A 14,685-nucleotide genomic window follows, 5' to 3' on the forward strand; every position below is an offset into this window, starting at 1 on the left:
GCTGTATATGACCATGTGTGGTTGAAGTGTATGGTGATCTAGTATGCTGTAGAAGAGGACACATACACACCCATAGTAGAGGACAACCATAGCCTCAAAGAGCCTCCAAAGCATCTCAGTGCACCCAACTAAGGCTTGCATCATCTCAAACAATCTCAAATAATCTACTACTCACTACGTTTTAATCACCACTACAAATACCTTGCTGTCTCTGGTCAATAACTTGGGAGTTGCATTTAACCTGGTCAATTACACGTGATCAAAATGAAATGCTCTACTAAGGGAGTCGCTGCCTATAAATCACTGCACGCATTATACAATGGCAAAGTGTTCAGGGCATACCGTTGTGCCTGTATTTTTAAAGTTCCATTTCAAACCTCTTAGGTTTTCCTCTCTTTGTTTAACCATCAAATTCAGATGTTAGTCTGTCATAAGAGATGATGACATCGTACTCTGACATTATGTATTTTTGACTACCTTTCACAGGATCTTGGATTATAGAAAGTAAGTAGAGCTATAGGCTGCTAATGAACTGTAAATTGTACTGATGCCTTCGTCTTTAGGATACCTCAGTACAGTAAACTACATCAGTTAAAGACAGAAATATAACTAATCTTTTTCTCAAGATGGCAATTTTAGTCTAAAATTGGTGAGGGTACTTTCAACTAAAACACAAAACGTAGGAAAGGGACTCCTCAAAATGTGACAAGGTAAAAAGTAACTGCACAAAAAGTATGCTGAACTGCACATTTTAATTATGCGAAGAATGTCACTGAATAAAACTGACTTATATAACTTTTGAGTTATTCATTTTCTAAAAATGATTGAGAACATGGTGTGGGATTCTGTATTTTACATTATAGCCATTACCCTATATATATGATTAAATATTATCTGATGTTGGTTGTGTGAAGTATCTGCATTTGTGCACTTGAGCATCATCATGAGATTAAACAACTGCTTGCTACATCTACTTGCCTGTTTGTGTGTGTGACAAGAACTGAGTAACATGGTGTGACCTGCATGTTGCAAAACTGTAGATAACAGCCCAGCAGATGCTTTGTCCTTGTGTTTGTATGTAACCATATTGAGCACATGGTGTGACTTGCTGTATCTTACAAAGTTGTGGTTAAGCAGGCATAGGGAGGGGTGGTCATCACGAGGTTTAACTGAGATGGAAAAATACTGAACAACACAATAGCAGGAACTGAGCAACTGTTATAACAAGGCTGCGATACCAGAACAGTAAGAATCTATACATCGACGGAGGGAGGACTCCAAGAAGCGCCAAGAGGCGGGGACCCGCCTGAGCGCCTGCGATAGGCTGAGCAAGTCTAAACCACGCTCAGCCTCTACTGTGATAGGCAAACAGACGGGTTGGAACTATGTCCATCAGAGTATAAGAACACTGTTTACATACATCCTGTCAGTTCCCTGTTCTGCCCTGTGAGGTATTACAGTATTACATTAACTAAGCATTTGCCATTTATTGCTTAGTAATAAAAAAATACATAGTATACAATCGGTGACTCATAGTCATATTTATCCTGATTCCAGATTCGAATTTACGCAACTTGCATAGTTATAATCCCCAATGCATTCAAGGTGTGTATGAATGTAACCTTTTGATACTAATTATTATTTATCATTGATATGAAATATAAGGTCCTTTTGCTTCCAAAACCGTACCGCAAGCAATGTTAATGGTCAGACCGAGCGTCTGGGATCTTTAAAGAACTCTCCCCTACAGAAGACACCTTTGTCCAATGACATAGTGTAATGAAATTTAAGAGTCATGATCAAGTGCTACCCCAACACTTGAGTTGCTGAGAGGTAGATATGTAACCACTTTCATATTCAAACATTGACATGCAAGGATTAACAGTCCATGAGATCTTGATTAAACATTTGAAAGCTACAAACTTATTTTGGGTTATGATTATACATGACTGTTACTAAGCATGAGGCATTTAATGACTCTTCCAGGGTAAATTAAATGACCATTTAACATGGATGTAGCAGATTTCTCAAGATGAAACAAACATTACATTTGGATACATTTATTGTTCAAGCTCTCAGTGACAAATGCCAATAATGTGGGAATAGTGACATCAACAAGAAAAACTGTCCTCTGCTGGGGCAGGTCTATTGGTCGGAGGAATCAATGCTGTTCTACTCTTTGGTCTTTCCGTCCTTGCTCTCGATCAGTCCAAGAAGAAAGGCATCTGCTTCTAGTAGTGTTGTGTCGGTGTTCGCACCCAGGAAGCGAGATGTGAGCTCGAGGTCCTCAAGACGCAGACGTACCCTGCTCCCCCTCTGGTACTTCTCTCCATCCACTGTCGGTCGTTTACATACACAATGGAACTTGGCACCAAAGTCAATGTATAAATCGTCTTTGATTATGTGAAAGATCTTCCCGATTACCATTCTGTCATTTGCTGGTCCCATCTGCATGAGAGGAGAATTTCGTAGCAATGACGCAAATGATTTTTCATTTCTTGTCGACCCAAGTCTGACAGTAGTTCCCGTCTGATTTTGCCTCTGCTGAAGGTCTGTGTGTTGTTCATATGCTGCAGCGAAGCCACTTTTCACCTTGTCGGCTGCTGGTTTTTGCGTTTCTTCCACCGCTTTTCCTTCCGATGTCTCCCCGCTATCTGTGCTGAATAAGGACTTGCAAATAACAATTGCTTGTTTTGGAAATACACATGTCCCAGTCCTCAGACCTGCCACGACCTTGCACAAAGCTGCCATCTTGTTGTGTGTGCCGCAAAGGACGGTGGGTGTTTTATTTGTGTGACATTTAAATAAAAAAGGAAGGAATACCACAACAATCCAATAAAAATAATAAACTCATTACATTTGTGGTGGCAAAATTAGTATAAAAAACAAAACCCTTAAAAAACGCTACATCGTCACGTTACTTTTTTTTTAAAAGCTCTCCGGCTTCCGTGGCATGAAACATTTTGACGTCAGCGTAAATATCCGGTATTAGCTCGACAAAGTATCCTTGCTTATTTCTGTTCTCTCTTTGGCAACATCATGGAGTTGTTTCTTTCTGGTCCACTTCTTCATTTTTGCAACGCTTCTTTTCCTACTGGAGCATCTGTTCGTGATCTAGTTGATATTTTTACGAAAGAAAAGGTTAGTATCAAAATGGTCGTGTTATCAATTCAACTGAAATATTACTTCATAGGTTCTACATCCAACAAGCTAGCTACTAGTAGCTTGATAACTAACGCGGTATTAGCGGAAGCTAGCTATCTAGTTCAACAAACTTTGCCAACCAGGGTTTGAACATACGTAGTTTTTTCTGCACTGTAGTTTTTTTTTACAACTACCTAGCTAGTACTGGCATTACTAATACTAGTAGGGATGTGCCTATTTTCCTTTCAAGACGATTCGATACGCATTTAACGTTCGATGGGCTCCGATGCGATTCAATAACGAAACATTTTTCTTTTTTTTTAGTCATTTAGCACATGGTTCCCAAACTTTTTGGTGGGTTTATAAAGAACTCCGTCCGGTTTAAACGTACTCTTGAACGTTGTAATAGTAGAATGTGCAATTTCGAAATTGAGTAGTGCACCATCAGTTCCTCTTGTCATGTTTGTCATTGATCAACTAGCCTGTGTCAGCAGTGTTTTTAATGTAGTTTTTTTTGCCCATAGATATTGTTGTAATTTTTTAGTCACTCAAATATTACATGAATACACATTAGACAGCAAATTGTATAGAATTGCAAAACAAAAAGTAGCTTTAAAACTGCACTTTGTTTTTGTGCGCCACATGACAATTTGTAGAATTGAAGGAAAAAAGTTTTAACCCTGCAAAATAATTTCCACCAACAAGAGGGGTGTGAACGGTTTGTGTCATGGACTGTGCTTTTGCTGATAGAAATAGACGTGGGGGGCGCGGGATGTTACCCAATGCTGGAAGTGGGGGCCCCAATTGGAAAACTTTTGAGAACCCCTGATTTAGCAGATGCTGTAATTTAGTTATTTACAATTAGTGCTTTAATCCTAAAATAGCAATGGGCGACAACCACATATCACATGCATATAAATGGACATTTTCCTCAAAGTAGCCATCATTAGAGTCAGAGCTAGAAGGGGGGGGGGTGCAAGTGCTGGTTCAGTTTTTTATTTTTTGTTAATCTCTTGTGTACAGATGAAACAGCAAGAATCTGTCAAAGCCCCATTAGAACAACACGCTCGGTCCAAGACTTGCTCTTTTCTGATAAATTATGGATTTACTCTTTTTCTTGATTTTCTTTTTTAAAACATTTGACATGGTTGAACACCCTTATTTTCTGTCCTTTGGAGCTTTATGGTTTTGGAGGAAAGTTCAGGAACATGATTAGATCCTTTTATCAAAACACTAATAGCTCAGTGTCCTTAACACTAGGGACTTCTCCACGATTTGACATAAGTCGTGGAATTCAACAAGGCTGCTCTATTTCACCATCACTCTTTCTTATGTCTGCAGAAATTCAGTCAATTCTTATCAAGAATTCTGATATTGAATAGCTGAGTGTTTTTGATGACCAGATTTTCATAAATCAGCCGGCAGTTTGTTTTTGAGAAATATTGTCCAGTTTCCAAAAGCTCTCCGAACCATAAAACAATTTCCCAAAGCATACGTTTTACACCTTCAATTAAGGAAGTGTGATTTAATGGCTCTTGCATGACTATCACCTTGTGGTGGCTCATGATATTCCAATTAAATCCACAGACAAATATCTAGGTATACATATTACCAAAGATGTCAAGATAAGTGAGACTTTCAGTGTCTGGAATAATTTGGATGAATGCAAGGCCAGATTTAACAGATGGATGCAAAGAGATGTCTCTATTTGGTCGCATATATTTAACTAAAATATAAAGTTTATCCAGGTGCATTTATCCAGCTTAAAGAAAAGCCACGAAGGCCATTTTAATTTAGACTATCTAGGAAAGGAACGTTCATTTGTAACAAGCTGTCTTGGTAAAGGAATATATGTTATGCCTTATTGTATTTGTACATTGACAAAGCATTTTTAATAAAGAGTAGCAGTTTTTCCTGGTTTTGGATTTTCGTCTGTGATTATTTGGATGACTCAGGATTGGGCGAAGGCGGTGGGTTAAACTGATGTCCACTAGAATCCACAGCCACAAAGTCAAAATAGGCTCTATTGTAAAAATTCTTGAAAACACAAATGTTTTTGGGGGCCATGGTAAACATGGGTGACATTAGCGGAAGAGATGGGTTTAGCCAAGAGTTTGTAAGGGAGGAGACTTCACTTCCTTTCTTTGCACAAAGGCAGAGAGGCCCATCTCAGCGGAAAATCTGTCTCCCTCCAGCAGGTGGTGGTTTTTGTGTTTTTACCAATTAAGAAAGTCGTTTTTCTATGGAGGTCAATGAGAGTGTTGAATTTGGTCAACATTTTTTTTTTTTGGGGGGGGGCTTATTTGGTATGTGATGTTATTTGATAAAATAGTTTCGTAAAGCACAAATTAAGAGTGTACTGATTTATATAAGTCGGACACGTGGCATCCCATCAACTTTGAGATAAAACACTGTTGGAGTTGTCTCTAAATTGCTATTCATATTCATGTATTGAAGCTAGTAGCATAGCATCTCTCTCCATTGACTACAGGCGATTGATGTCACAACCCTCATTTTAATATCTAAAAAAGGAGTATAATAATGAGATTTATCCAACAATTCAGATGAAGGATAGGCTGGAGCTAGACAGCCCCCCGTGCCTCTTTGAGGACCACGATTCCCATTATTTGGGCGGAGAGACATGCATCTTCTCAGTATATCCATAATCTTAATGAGATTATGTTTTATATAGCCTAGGCAGTCGATAGTGGGCGCTAGATCTGCACAATCATCTAGGATTGATGTGCGTTCCTGGTACTACCCTCGTGTACCCCGTGGACCGGCTCGTACATAAAGCATCTTCAATTCAGGCTGCAAAGGCATCATTTTCCTAATTTGCTTTCTATAATGGCAAGCTGCCAGAAATAGAACAGGAAAAATATGTGTACTGTCTTTACATCTTCCACCACCATTTTTGTATTTTCGGACAACTTGGGATGTTGCACACCGCTTTCGACAGTGCACACCTGACTTTTCAGCTGAAATCACCATCAGATTTAAAGTGTTAGAGATAGTGATGGATCAATACTTATCTCTAAAAATAGCTATGACATAGCCAATGAATAAATGGCATGAATTTGGATTTCACCCCCGTCTCATCAAATTGTATTGACACACTTGAGTGAGCTTCTCTTCTCCTGCTTCAACCACACAGCTTCAACCATGCGGGTAGCTAAAGAAGTCATAGCCAAGAAGACTAGAGTCTGTAATTACTGCCAAAGGTGCTTCAACAAAGTAAAGGGCCTGAAACTTATGTAAATGTGATATTTTAGTGTTTATTCTTTTATAAATTAGCAAACATTTCTAAAATCCAGTTTTTGCTTTGTCATAATGCAGTATTTTGTGTAGATAGAGGGGAATAAAAAATAAAAATACATTTTAGAATAAGTCAGTAATGTAACAAAATGTGGAGAAAGTCAAGGGGTCTGAATACTTTATTATTATTTTTTTCAACTAGGCAAGTCAGTTAAGAACATATTCTTATTTACAGCTACTGATATTGCCTGGGGTTGTAGCTTAATGACTGTCAACACAATGAAATGCTTAGTTCTACACTGAAGGAGAGAAGGCAGTTGTTACCAAAGATTAGTTATTTTCCAAAGGTAGAAAGTAATTTGAGCAACAACAAAAAATGGAACTTGTGATTTGTAACGTTTGAATCGATTTCCTGGCCTACGCTACATTTGGATCGGTTTGAAGTCCTGAAGACCAACCGCACTCATATATTTCACATCGGTCTCCGGTTCAAATGTTTGTTGTTCAATCATTACATCCCTACTAGCTAGCTACTTGCCTAATGTTTCTTCTATACTTTTCAGGGAATCCCATCATCGGATCTCTATGTCAAGAATAATGGACGACTATCAGAGCTTGATGATAAATTGCAGGCTGGAGCGGTGTATCGACTGGAGCCTCGTCTCTGTGGAGGGAAAGGAGGTAACTAAGTAGTTATTAAAGTCTGCTAGTCCCTTAGACTTACAGTAACAGGTTCATTACTAGAACTTCTAGTTAGCTACTTAAGAAAATTATAATTTACTGTTAAGCCTAAAGTTAGTGGACAGGTGTGAAATGTTGCTTACATTATTCTGAATAAGTGAGTAAATGAAGAACTAACTGTTCCATTATTTGTAACTGGCAGGCTTTGGGTCTATGCTTAGGGCTCTTGGGGCACAAATTGAGAAGACCACAAACCGCGAAGCGTGCAGAGACTTAAGCGGAAGGAGACTAAGAGATGTCAACCATGAGAAAGAGTAAGATGGTCACCCACAGACTCAATGTTATCTGGTATTTGAATTATTTTTCTAAATAGGGGTTTTTGATGAAGCTCACCTGTTGGATTTGATCGTCAGTTTGCACTTTTGGTACAATGGGATGAATAAATAGGTAATGAAAATGTAGTCATATTGTGTGTGTCTTCAGGATGGCAGAGTGGCTTAAGAAGCAGGCAGACCGCGAGGCAGAAAAAGAGCAAAGGCGTCTGGAGAGACTGCAGAGGAAGCTGGCCGAGCCCAAGCATCACTTTACAGACCCAGAGTACGAGAAGCAGTGCCACGATCTCTCAGAACGCCTGGAGGACTCTGTTTTAAAAGGCACGGATTTCAAATGGATATTTAGAATGAAATGGTAGAATAGTATGTTTATTGTCCATTTGTAAGAATGGTAATGTTTGTTTTTCACCCAACTCCTCTGAGACACACGGAAGCTGCACAGGGCCAAACAGTGCAGAGTCCCTGGTGTAATTTTTATGGAGATATGTTTATATATGCACTACTGGGCACAAGTTTTTGAACACCTACTCATTCAAGGATTTTTCTTTATTTTTACTATTTTCTACATTGTAATAATAGTGAAGACATCAAAGCTATGAAATAACATATGTGATCATGTAGTAATTGAAAAACTGTTAAACAAATCAAAATATGTTTTAGATGTTAGATTCTTCAAAGTAGCCCCTCTCTGCCTTGACAGCTTTGCACGCTCTTGACATTCTGTCAACCAACTTCATGAGGTAGTCACCTGGAATGCATTTCAATTAAGGTGTGCCTTGTTAAAAGTTAATTTGTGGAATTTCTTTCCTTAATGCATTTGAGCCAATCAGTTGTAATTGTGACAAGGTAGAGGGTGCTTTACAGAGTCGAACCAGAGTGTATCTAGTGACGCCTCTAGCACTGAGATGCAGCGCCTAGACCTATTTGGTAAAAGACCAAGTCCATATTATGGCTCCTGGGTGGCGCAGCTATCTAAGGTGCTGCATCTCAATGCTAGAGGCGTCACTACAGACACTGGTTCGACTCTAGGCTCTATCACAACCGACTGATTGGGAGTTCCATAGGGCTGCACACAATTTTCCCAGCCTCGTCCGGGTTTAGACGGTGTAGGCCGTCATTGTAAATAAGAATTAGTTCTTAACTGACTTGCCTAGTTAAAATAAAAATGTCAAGAACAGCTCAAATAAGCAAAGAGAAATGATAGTCCCTCAGTCACTTCTAAGACATGAAGGTCAATCATTATGGAACATTTCAAGAACTTAGAAGGTTTCTTCAAATGCAGTCACAAAAACCATCAAGCGCTATCATGAAACTGGCTTTCATGAGGACCGCAGGAATGGAAGACCTAGAGTTGCCTCTGCTGCAGAGGATAAGTTCATTAGAGTTACCAGCCTCAGAAATTCCAGCCCAAATAAATGCTTCACAGAATTCGAGTAACAGACCCATCTCAACGTCAACTGTTCAGAGGAGACTGAAATAGGCCTTCATGAAACCGACACTAAAGGACACCAATAATAAGAAGAGACTTGCTTGGGCAAAGAAATGCGAGCAATGGACATTAGACCGGTCTGATGAGTCCAAATTGGAGATTTTTGGTTCCAAGGCCGTGTCTTTGTGAGACGCAGTGTCGGTGAACGGGTGATCTCTGTATGTGTATTTCCCACTGTAAAGCATGGAGCAGGAGGTGTTATGGCTTGGGGGTGCTTTACTGGTGACACTGTCAGTGATTTATTTAGAATTCAAGGCACGCTTAACCAGCATGGCTACCACAGCCTTCTGCAGCGATACGCCATCCCACCTGGTTTGTTTTTCAACAGGACAATGACCCAACACACCTCCAGGCTGCGTAAGTGCTATTTTACCAAGAAGGAAAGTGATGAAGTGTTGCATCAGATGACCTAGCCTCCACAATTACCTGACCTCAACCCAACTGAGATGGTTTGGGATGAATTGGACTGCAGAGTGAAGGAAAAGCAGCCAACAAATACTCGGCACATGTGGAAACTCCTTCAAGATTGTTGGAAAAACATTCCAGGTGAAGCTGGTTGAGAGAATGCCAAGCTTTTGTAAAGCTGTCATTAAGGCAAAGGGTGGCTATTTGAAGAATCTCAAATGGACAAGTCAAAATATATTTGATAACACTTTTTTGGTTACTACATGATTCCATATGTTATTTCATTGTTTTGTTGTCTTCACTATTATTCTACCATGAAGAAAATAGTCCAACTCAATTAAAACCCTTGAATGAGTAGGTGTATTCAAACTTTTGACTGGTGCTGTATATACATTTCTTAATGATCTGTGCTGTGGAAAATGATTACAATGTAAAGAGCTGTTTGTTCCATAGAACTAATTCAAGGGTGAGTCTAACAGTCTGTTTTTTAGGAATGCAAGCCTCTTCCAGCGGACTAGTGAAAGTAGACGAGGCACCGAAACGCAAAAAGTCACCTCCAAACAAAGGCCAAGGGAAAAGCAAGAAGAAATGCTTTTGGTGAATGAGCTTCGTCACCTTGGTTTAAATTTTTTTGTAAATAAAATAAATAATAATAATCTTTAAAGCCTCTTAAATGTCATGGGGACAAAACTGATAGTGAAATGTTTTGGATATTACAGGACGGGTGTTGGTGGCCTGGATGACCTCGACAGCTCTGAGGATGACGATGATTCAAGCGACAGCGGGAACTCTCCCTCCACATCTGCTTCCGGTTCAGGGGTACCCGATTGTCCCGTAACGGGAGCAACGTCAGCTCACACATCAGCCTCTCAGAGCAGAGCGGAACAAACAGCAACTCCGGAAGCTCCTAGGGCAAGCAGCAACTCCATCTCAGGACCCAGCTCTCCAGAGAGCCCAGCCGAGGTGCAGACACAATCTCAAGCAGAGGCAGCAGCTTTTGCTACCAGTGGTAGTGGGGAGCAGAAGGAGGAGGTCCCCACAGAAGAAACATTCCCAAAGACCGACAATCTAAGCGTAGCTCAGAGTAGCGTCAACCAAGCCGCTGTGAGTTTTTTTTATGTTCCACTCAAGATTTGTCCTCTTGGGCCTTGTTAGTTCATTATTTAATGTTTTCCATTTTCATTATCCACCCATACATGCTCCTTCGTTGTTCTGGGTCATTCCAGAAATTAAGCAGCTTTCCTTGTGAGCATAATGCAAATGAGATGTTGGGGTGACCAAATATGTTTAAAGACCAACTGCAGTCATGCAAAATAGAACAGTGTAATGAACAGTTACTTTTAAAGATGAACTCATGTGTGTTTCTTCCCTGGTATGCAGTGTGAAGATGGGCCCTTAGACCTCCAGGCAGTGCACTCAGACAAGGAGTTGGAGACTTTGGGGTTGGACAGGCTAAAGGCAGAACTGATTGCACGGGGGATGAAGTGTGGGGGAACCCTGTCCGAGCGCGCTGCTCGCCTTTTCTCCACCGTAGGGCTTTCTACAGAGGACATCGATCCTGCCCTATTGGCCAAACCCAGCAAGGGCAAGAAGCAATGACTGCCTAGTGCCTATTACAGCACCATATAATATTGAGTCTTATGCTAAGTGTACTCCTGATAACTTGGTGACCATTAAGGCAACCGATTTAACTATGCCATGTGCCCCAGATTCAAAGTGTCTGATTATTTTTGTTTTCCCCAAATAGTGGACACATTTAAAGATTGTCACCGTTATTGGCTATATCCCAGAATTCTCCTGTTCTCAATGCATTTCTGACATTTTTTTCTAGAGTAGATTTTACTTTTTGAAATTTGTAAGTCAGTGTACTGTCCCTTATGTTGGATGAAATGTCACAAATTAAATTAAGTTTCTCTTTATCACAGTAGCTAGGTTATCTAATTGGTGACAGTTTTTCATGCAAATATTCTCAAACGAATCGTGCATTTTCCAACTAGAGATGTTACCATCACATGACTCCAAGTTTACTTTGCTATGATTGTTATTATATCAACATTTAAAGTATGAAGGTGTTTCCACTGCCATTTCTCATGTAATTAATCTTCCAGAAACACAAAGTTCCCACCTTGTCTAGCCTTTTGTGTTTTGTTGACATTTGGAAAGTTTACCAACTCTTATTTGCTGTTTCCATCAGGACTGTGACAAAAAAAAACATTTTTTATCCAACGTACTTTACTCACGTAAAAAGGTTGGCTGGCAACCTGGTTAGTGAGTGGTTCTCACAACTAATATCATTTTAGGACAGAGTAATTCTTTGGCTTAAAAATGAGGTTCATAACTCTGGAAATGGGGTTTCTTGTTTTTTTTGTGGTCTTATATGTACCTATGTTCCTTATTTGGATATATGATTGAATAAAAGGCCCTTCTCAAAGTTTCAAGGAGTTATTGTATTAAGTAAAAGTTCATCGATGTGACTTCAATTTGTTTTAAACTTCTAGAACGAAAGGGGTTATCGGATGTTTTAAATCAAGCTTGACTTAAAAAATGTTTTTTAAATGATCAATGCATCATATTCCTTTATGTCAGAAATCACAAATGAAGTTAAAGGTTAATTAATTTAATGCCACAACCTGCCATTTCAACAGCCTGCCCCTGCCACTTTGTTTGGTAAGTTGAGGGATGGGGCTGGGGAAATGTAGCCATTCTCAAATTCACAGAGAGCTGGATGCAAGGATTCATAGTTTGAGATTGGCATGGTGGTTTTAATTTTATTTAAACTACATTGTTTACAAACACTTACACTGAACAAAAATAAGACAACATGTAAAGTGTTGGTCCCATGTTTCTTGAGCTGACATAAAATATCTTTGAATTTTTCAATGCACAAAAAAAAGATTTAACTCGTTTTGTGCACCCTTTTGTTAAACAGCATGATCATTACACAGGTGCACTTTGTGCTGGGGCCAATAAAAGAACACCGAAAGGTGCTGTTTTATCACACAGCACAATGCCACAGATCTGAGGGAGTGTGCAATTGGCATGCTGACTGCAGGAATGTCCACAAGAGCTGGTGCCAGATAATTTAATGTTCATTTCCCTACCATACATATCTCCAATGTTGTTTTAGAGAATTTTGCAGTACATCCAACTGGCCTGACAACTATGTGTAACCACACCAGCTAAAGACCTCCACATCTGGCCTCTTCACCTGAGGGATCGTCTGAGACCAGCCACTCGGACAGCTGATAAAACAGGAGTATTTCTATATGTAATAAAGGCCTTTTGTGGGGATAAACTCATTCTGATTGGCTGGGCCTGGCTCCCAAGTGGCTGGGTCTATGTCCTCCCAGGCCCACCCATGGCTGCGCTCCTGCCCAGTTGTAAAATCCATAGATTAGGGCCTAATGAATTTATTTCAATTGACTGATTTCAGTTGACTGTAACTCAGTAAAATCGTTGAAATTGTTGCACATTGCATTTGTATTTTTGTTCAGTATATATGACTAAAAACAATGGACTAATATTGCCTAAGACATTCTTCAAGAATCAATTGGTATATGTTATTACTTGAAATGACCAGTCGCCTGTGAACAGCAGGAAATATTCTAGACTTCGAAAAGACATCACAAAAATCATATTACCTGCATAAAGAACAAAGATAATTGCCAAAAAAATAGGATTATATCTACACTTTGGTTTTGAAAAGCTCTGTCTTAAGTAGCCCTAGACCAATCAATCAAATGTATTTATAAAGCCTTTTTACATCATCATACAGAAACCCAGCCTAAAAACCCAAAGAGCAAGCAATGCAGATGTAGAAGCCCTGTGGCTTGGAAATACTCACTAGAAAGGCAGGAACCTAGGAAGAAACCTATCGTTCTTCAAGATGTTCAAACATTCATAGATGACCAGCAGGGTCAAATAATAATCATAGTGATTATAGAGGGTCAGCACCTCAGAAGTAAATGTCAGTTGGCTTTTCATAGCCGAGCATTCAGAGCTTGAGACAGAAGGTACGGTAGAGAGGGAGAAAGAGGGTCAAAACAGCAGGTCAAGGTAGTACGTCCAGTGAACTGGTCAGGGTTCCATAGCTGCAGGCAGAACAGCAGAAACTGGAGCAGCAGCACGACAAGGTGAACTGGGGACAGCCAAGAGTCGTCAGGCCAGGTAATCCTGAGGCATGGTCCTAGGTCCTCCAGGAGGGGAGACAGAGAGGGATGGGAGAATTAGAGGGAGCATACTTAAGATCATACAGGACAACAGATAAGACAGGAGAATTACACCAGATAGGATAGACTGACCTTAGCACCCCGGCACAAAAACTATTGCAGCATAGATACTGGGGACTGAGACAGGGAGGGCGCAAAACCAGACAGAAAGATCACGTCAGTGACTCAAGCACCCCTCCTAGGGATGGCATGGGAGAGCATTAGCTAGCCAGTGACTCAGCCCTCGTAATAGGGACAGAGGCAGAGAATCCAAGTGGAGAGAGGGGAGCCTGCCAGGCAGAGACAGCAAGGGTGGTTTGTCACTCCAGGGCCTTGCCATTCACCTTCACACCCCAAGTCAAGACTAAACTCAATCATAAGACCGACTGAAGAGATTAGTCTTCAGTAAAGACTTAAAGGTCAAGACCCAGTCTGCGTCTCTCACATGGATCAGCAGACCATTCCATAAAAATTGGGGAAAGCCCTACCACCAGATGTTTGCTTAGAAATTCTAGGAACAATAAGGAGGCCTTCATCTTGTGACCATCATCATAAACAATGTATGGCAGCACCAAATTGGAGAGATAGGTAGGAGCAAGTCCATGTAATACTTTGTAGGTTAGCAGTAAAACCTTGAAATCAGATCCTAGCCTTAACAGGAAGCCAGTGTTGAATAATCTGATCACATTTTTGGGCTCCAGTCAAGATTTTATCAACCGTATTTATCACTAGCTAAAGTTTGTTTGGTGCTTTATCCGGGTAACCGGAGAGTAGAGCATTGCGGTATTCTAATCTTGAAGTGACAAAAGCATGGTTAGTCTTTCTGCATCATTTTCTGACAAAAGTTTCATGTTTTTTATCAATGTTACGAGGATGGAAAAAATGCTGCTCTTGAAACAATTTGTATATGTTTGTCAAAAGAGAGAAAAGGGTCCAGAGTAACGACGAGGTCCTTCACAGTGGATGCTGCTGAGGGGAGGACGGCTCATAATAATGGCTGGAATGGAGAAAATGGAATGCCATCAAACACATGGAAACAATGTGTTTGATATATTTGATACCATTCCACCCATTCCGCTCCAGCCAACCACGAGCTCCAACCACAAGCCCGTCCTCCCCAATTAAGGTACCACCAACCTCCTGTTCACAGGTTTATTTGAGACGACTGTAC

At 40.2% G+C, this 14,685-nt stretch overlaps 2 protein-coding genes across 2 annotated transcripts; one reads left to right on the forward strand and one right to left on the reverse strand.

Moving 5' to 3' along the window:
* Nucleotides 1-2,044: 2,044 nt before the first annotated feature.
* On the reverse strand, nucleotides 2,045-2,783 carry LOC115142701 (small ribosomal subunit protein bS1m-like). The gene has a single exon (XM_065001607.1). The coding sequence runs from the start codon at nucleotides 2,749-2,751 to the stop codon at nucleotides 2,173-2,175; it is 579 nt and encodes a 192-aa protein (XP_064857679.1). The 5' UTR covers nucleotides 2,752-2,783; the 3' UTR covers nucleotides 2,045-2,172.
* A 177-nt stretch (nucleotides 2,784-2,960) lies between these two features.
* Nucleotides 2,961-11,740, forward strand: LOC115142702 (SDE2 telomere maintenance homolog (S. pombe)). The gene is made up of 7 exons (XM_029682356.2): nucleotides 2,961-3,141; nucleotides 6,963-7,080; nucleotides 7,283-7,394; nucleotides 7,564-7,733; nucleotides 9,798-9,903; nucleotides 10,026-10,410; nucleotides 10,687-11,740. The coding sequence occupies exons 1-7, from the start codon at nucleotides 3,040-3,042 to the stop codon at nucleotides 10,903-10,905; spliced, it is 1,212 nt and encodes a 403-aa protein (XP_029538216.2). The 5' UTR covers nucleotides 2,961-3,039; the 3' UTR covers nucleotides 10,906-11,740.
* Nucleotides 11,741-14,685: the final 2,945 nt, after the last annotated feature.

The sequence above is a fragment of the Oncorhynchus nerka genome, linkage group LG15, assembly GCF_034236695.1.
Source record: "Oncorhynchus nerka isolate Pitt River linkage group LG15, Oner_Uvic_2.0, whole genome shotgun sequence".
Lineage (NCBI taxonomy): Eukaryota > Metazoa > Chordata > Actinopteri > Salmoniformes > Salmonidae > Oncorhynchus > Oncorhynchus nerka.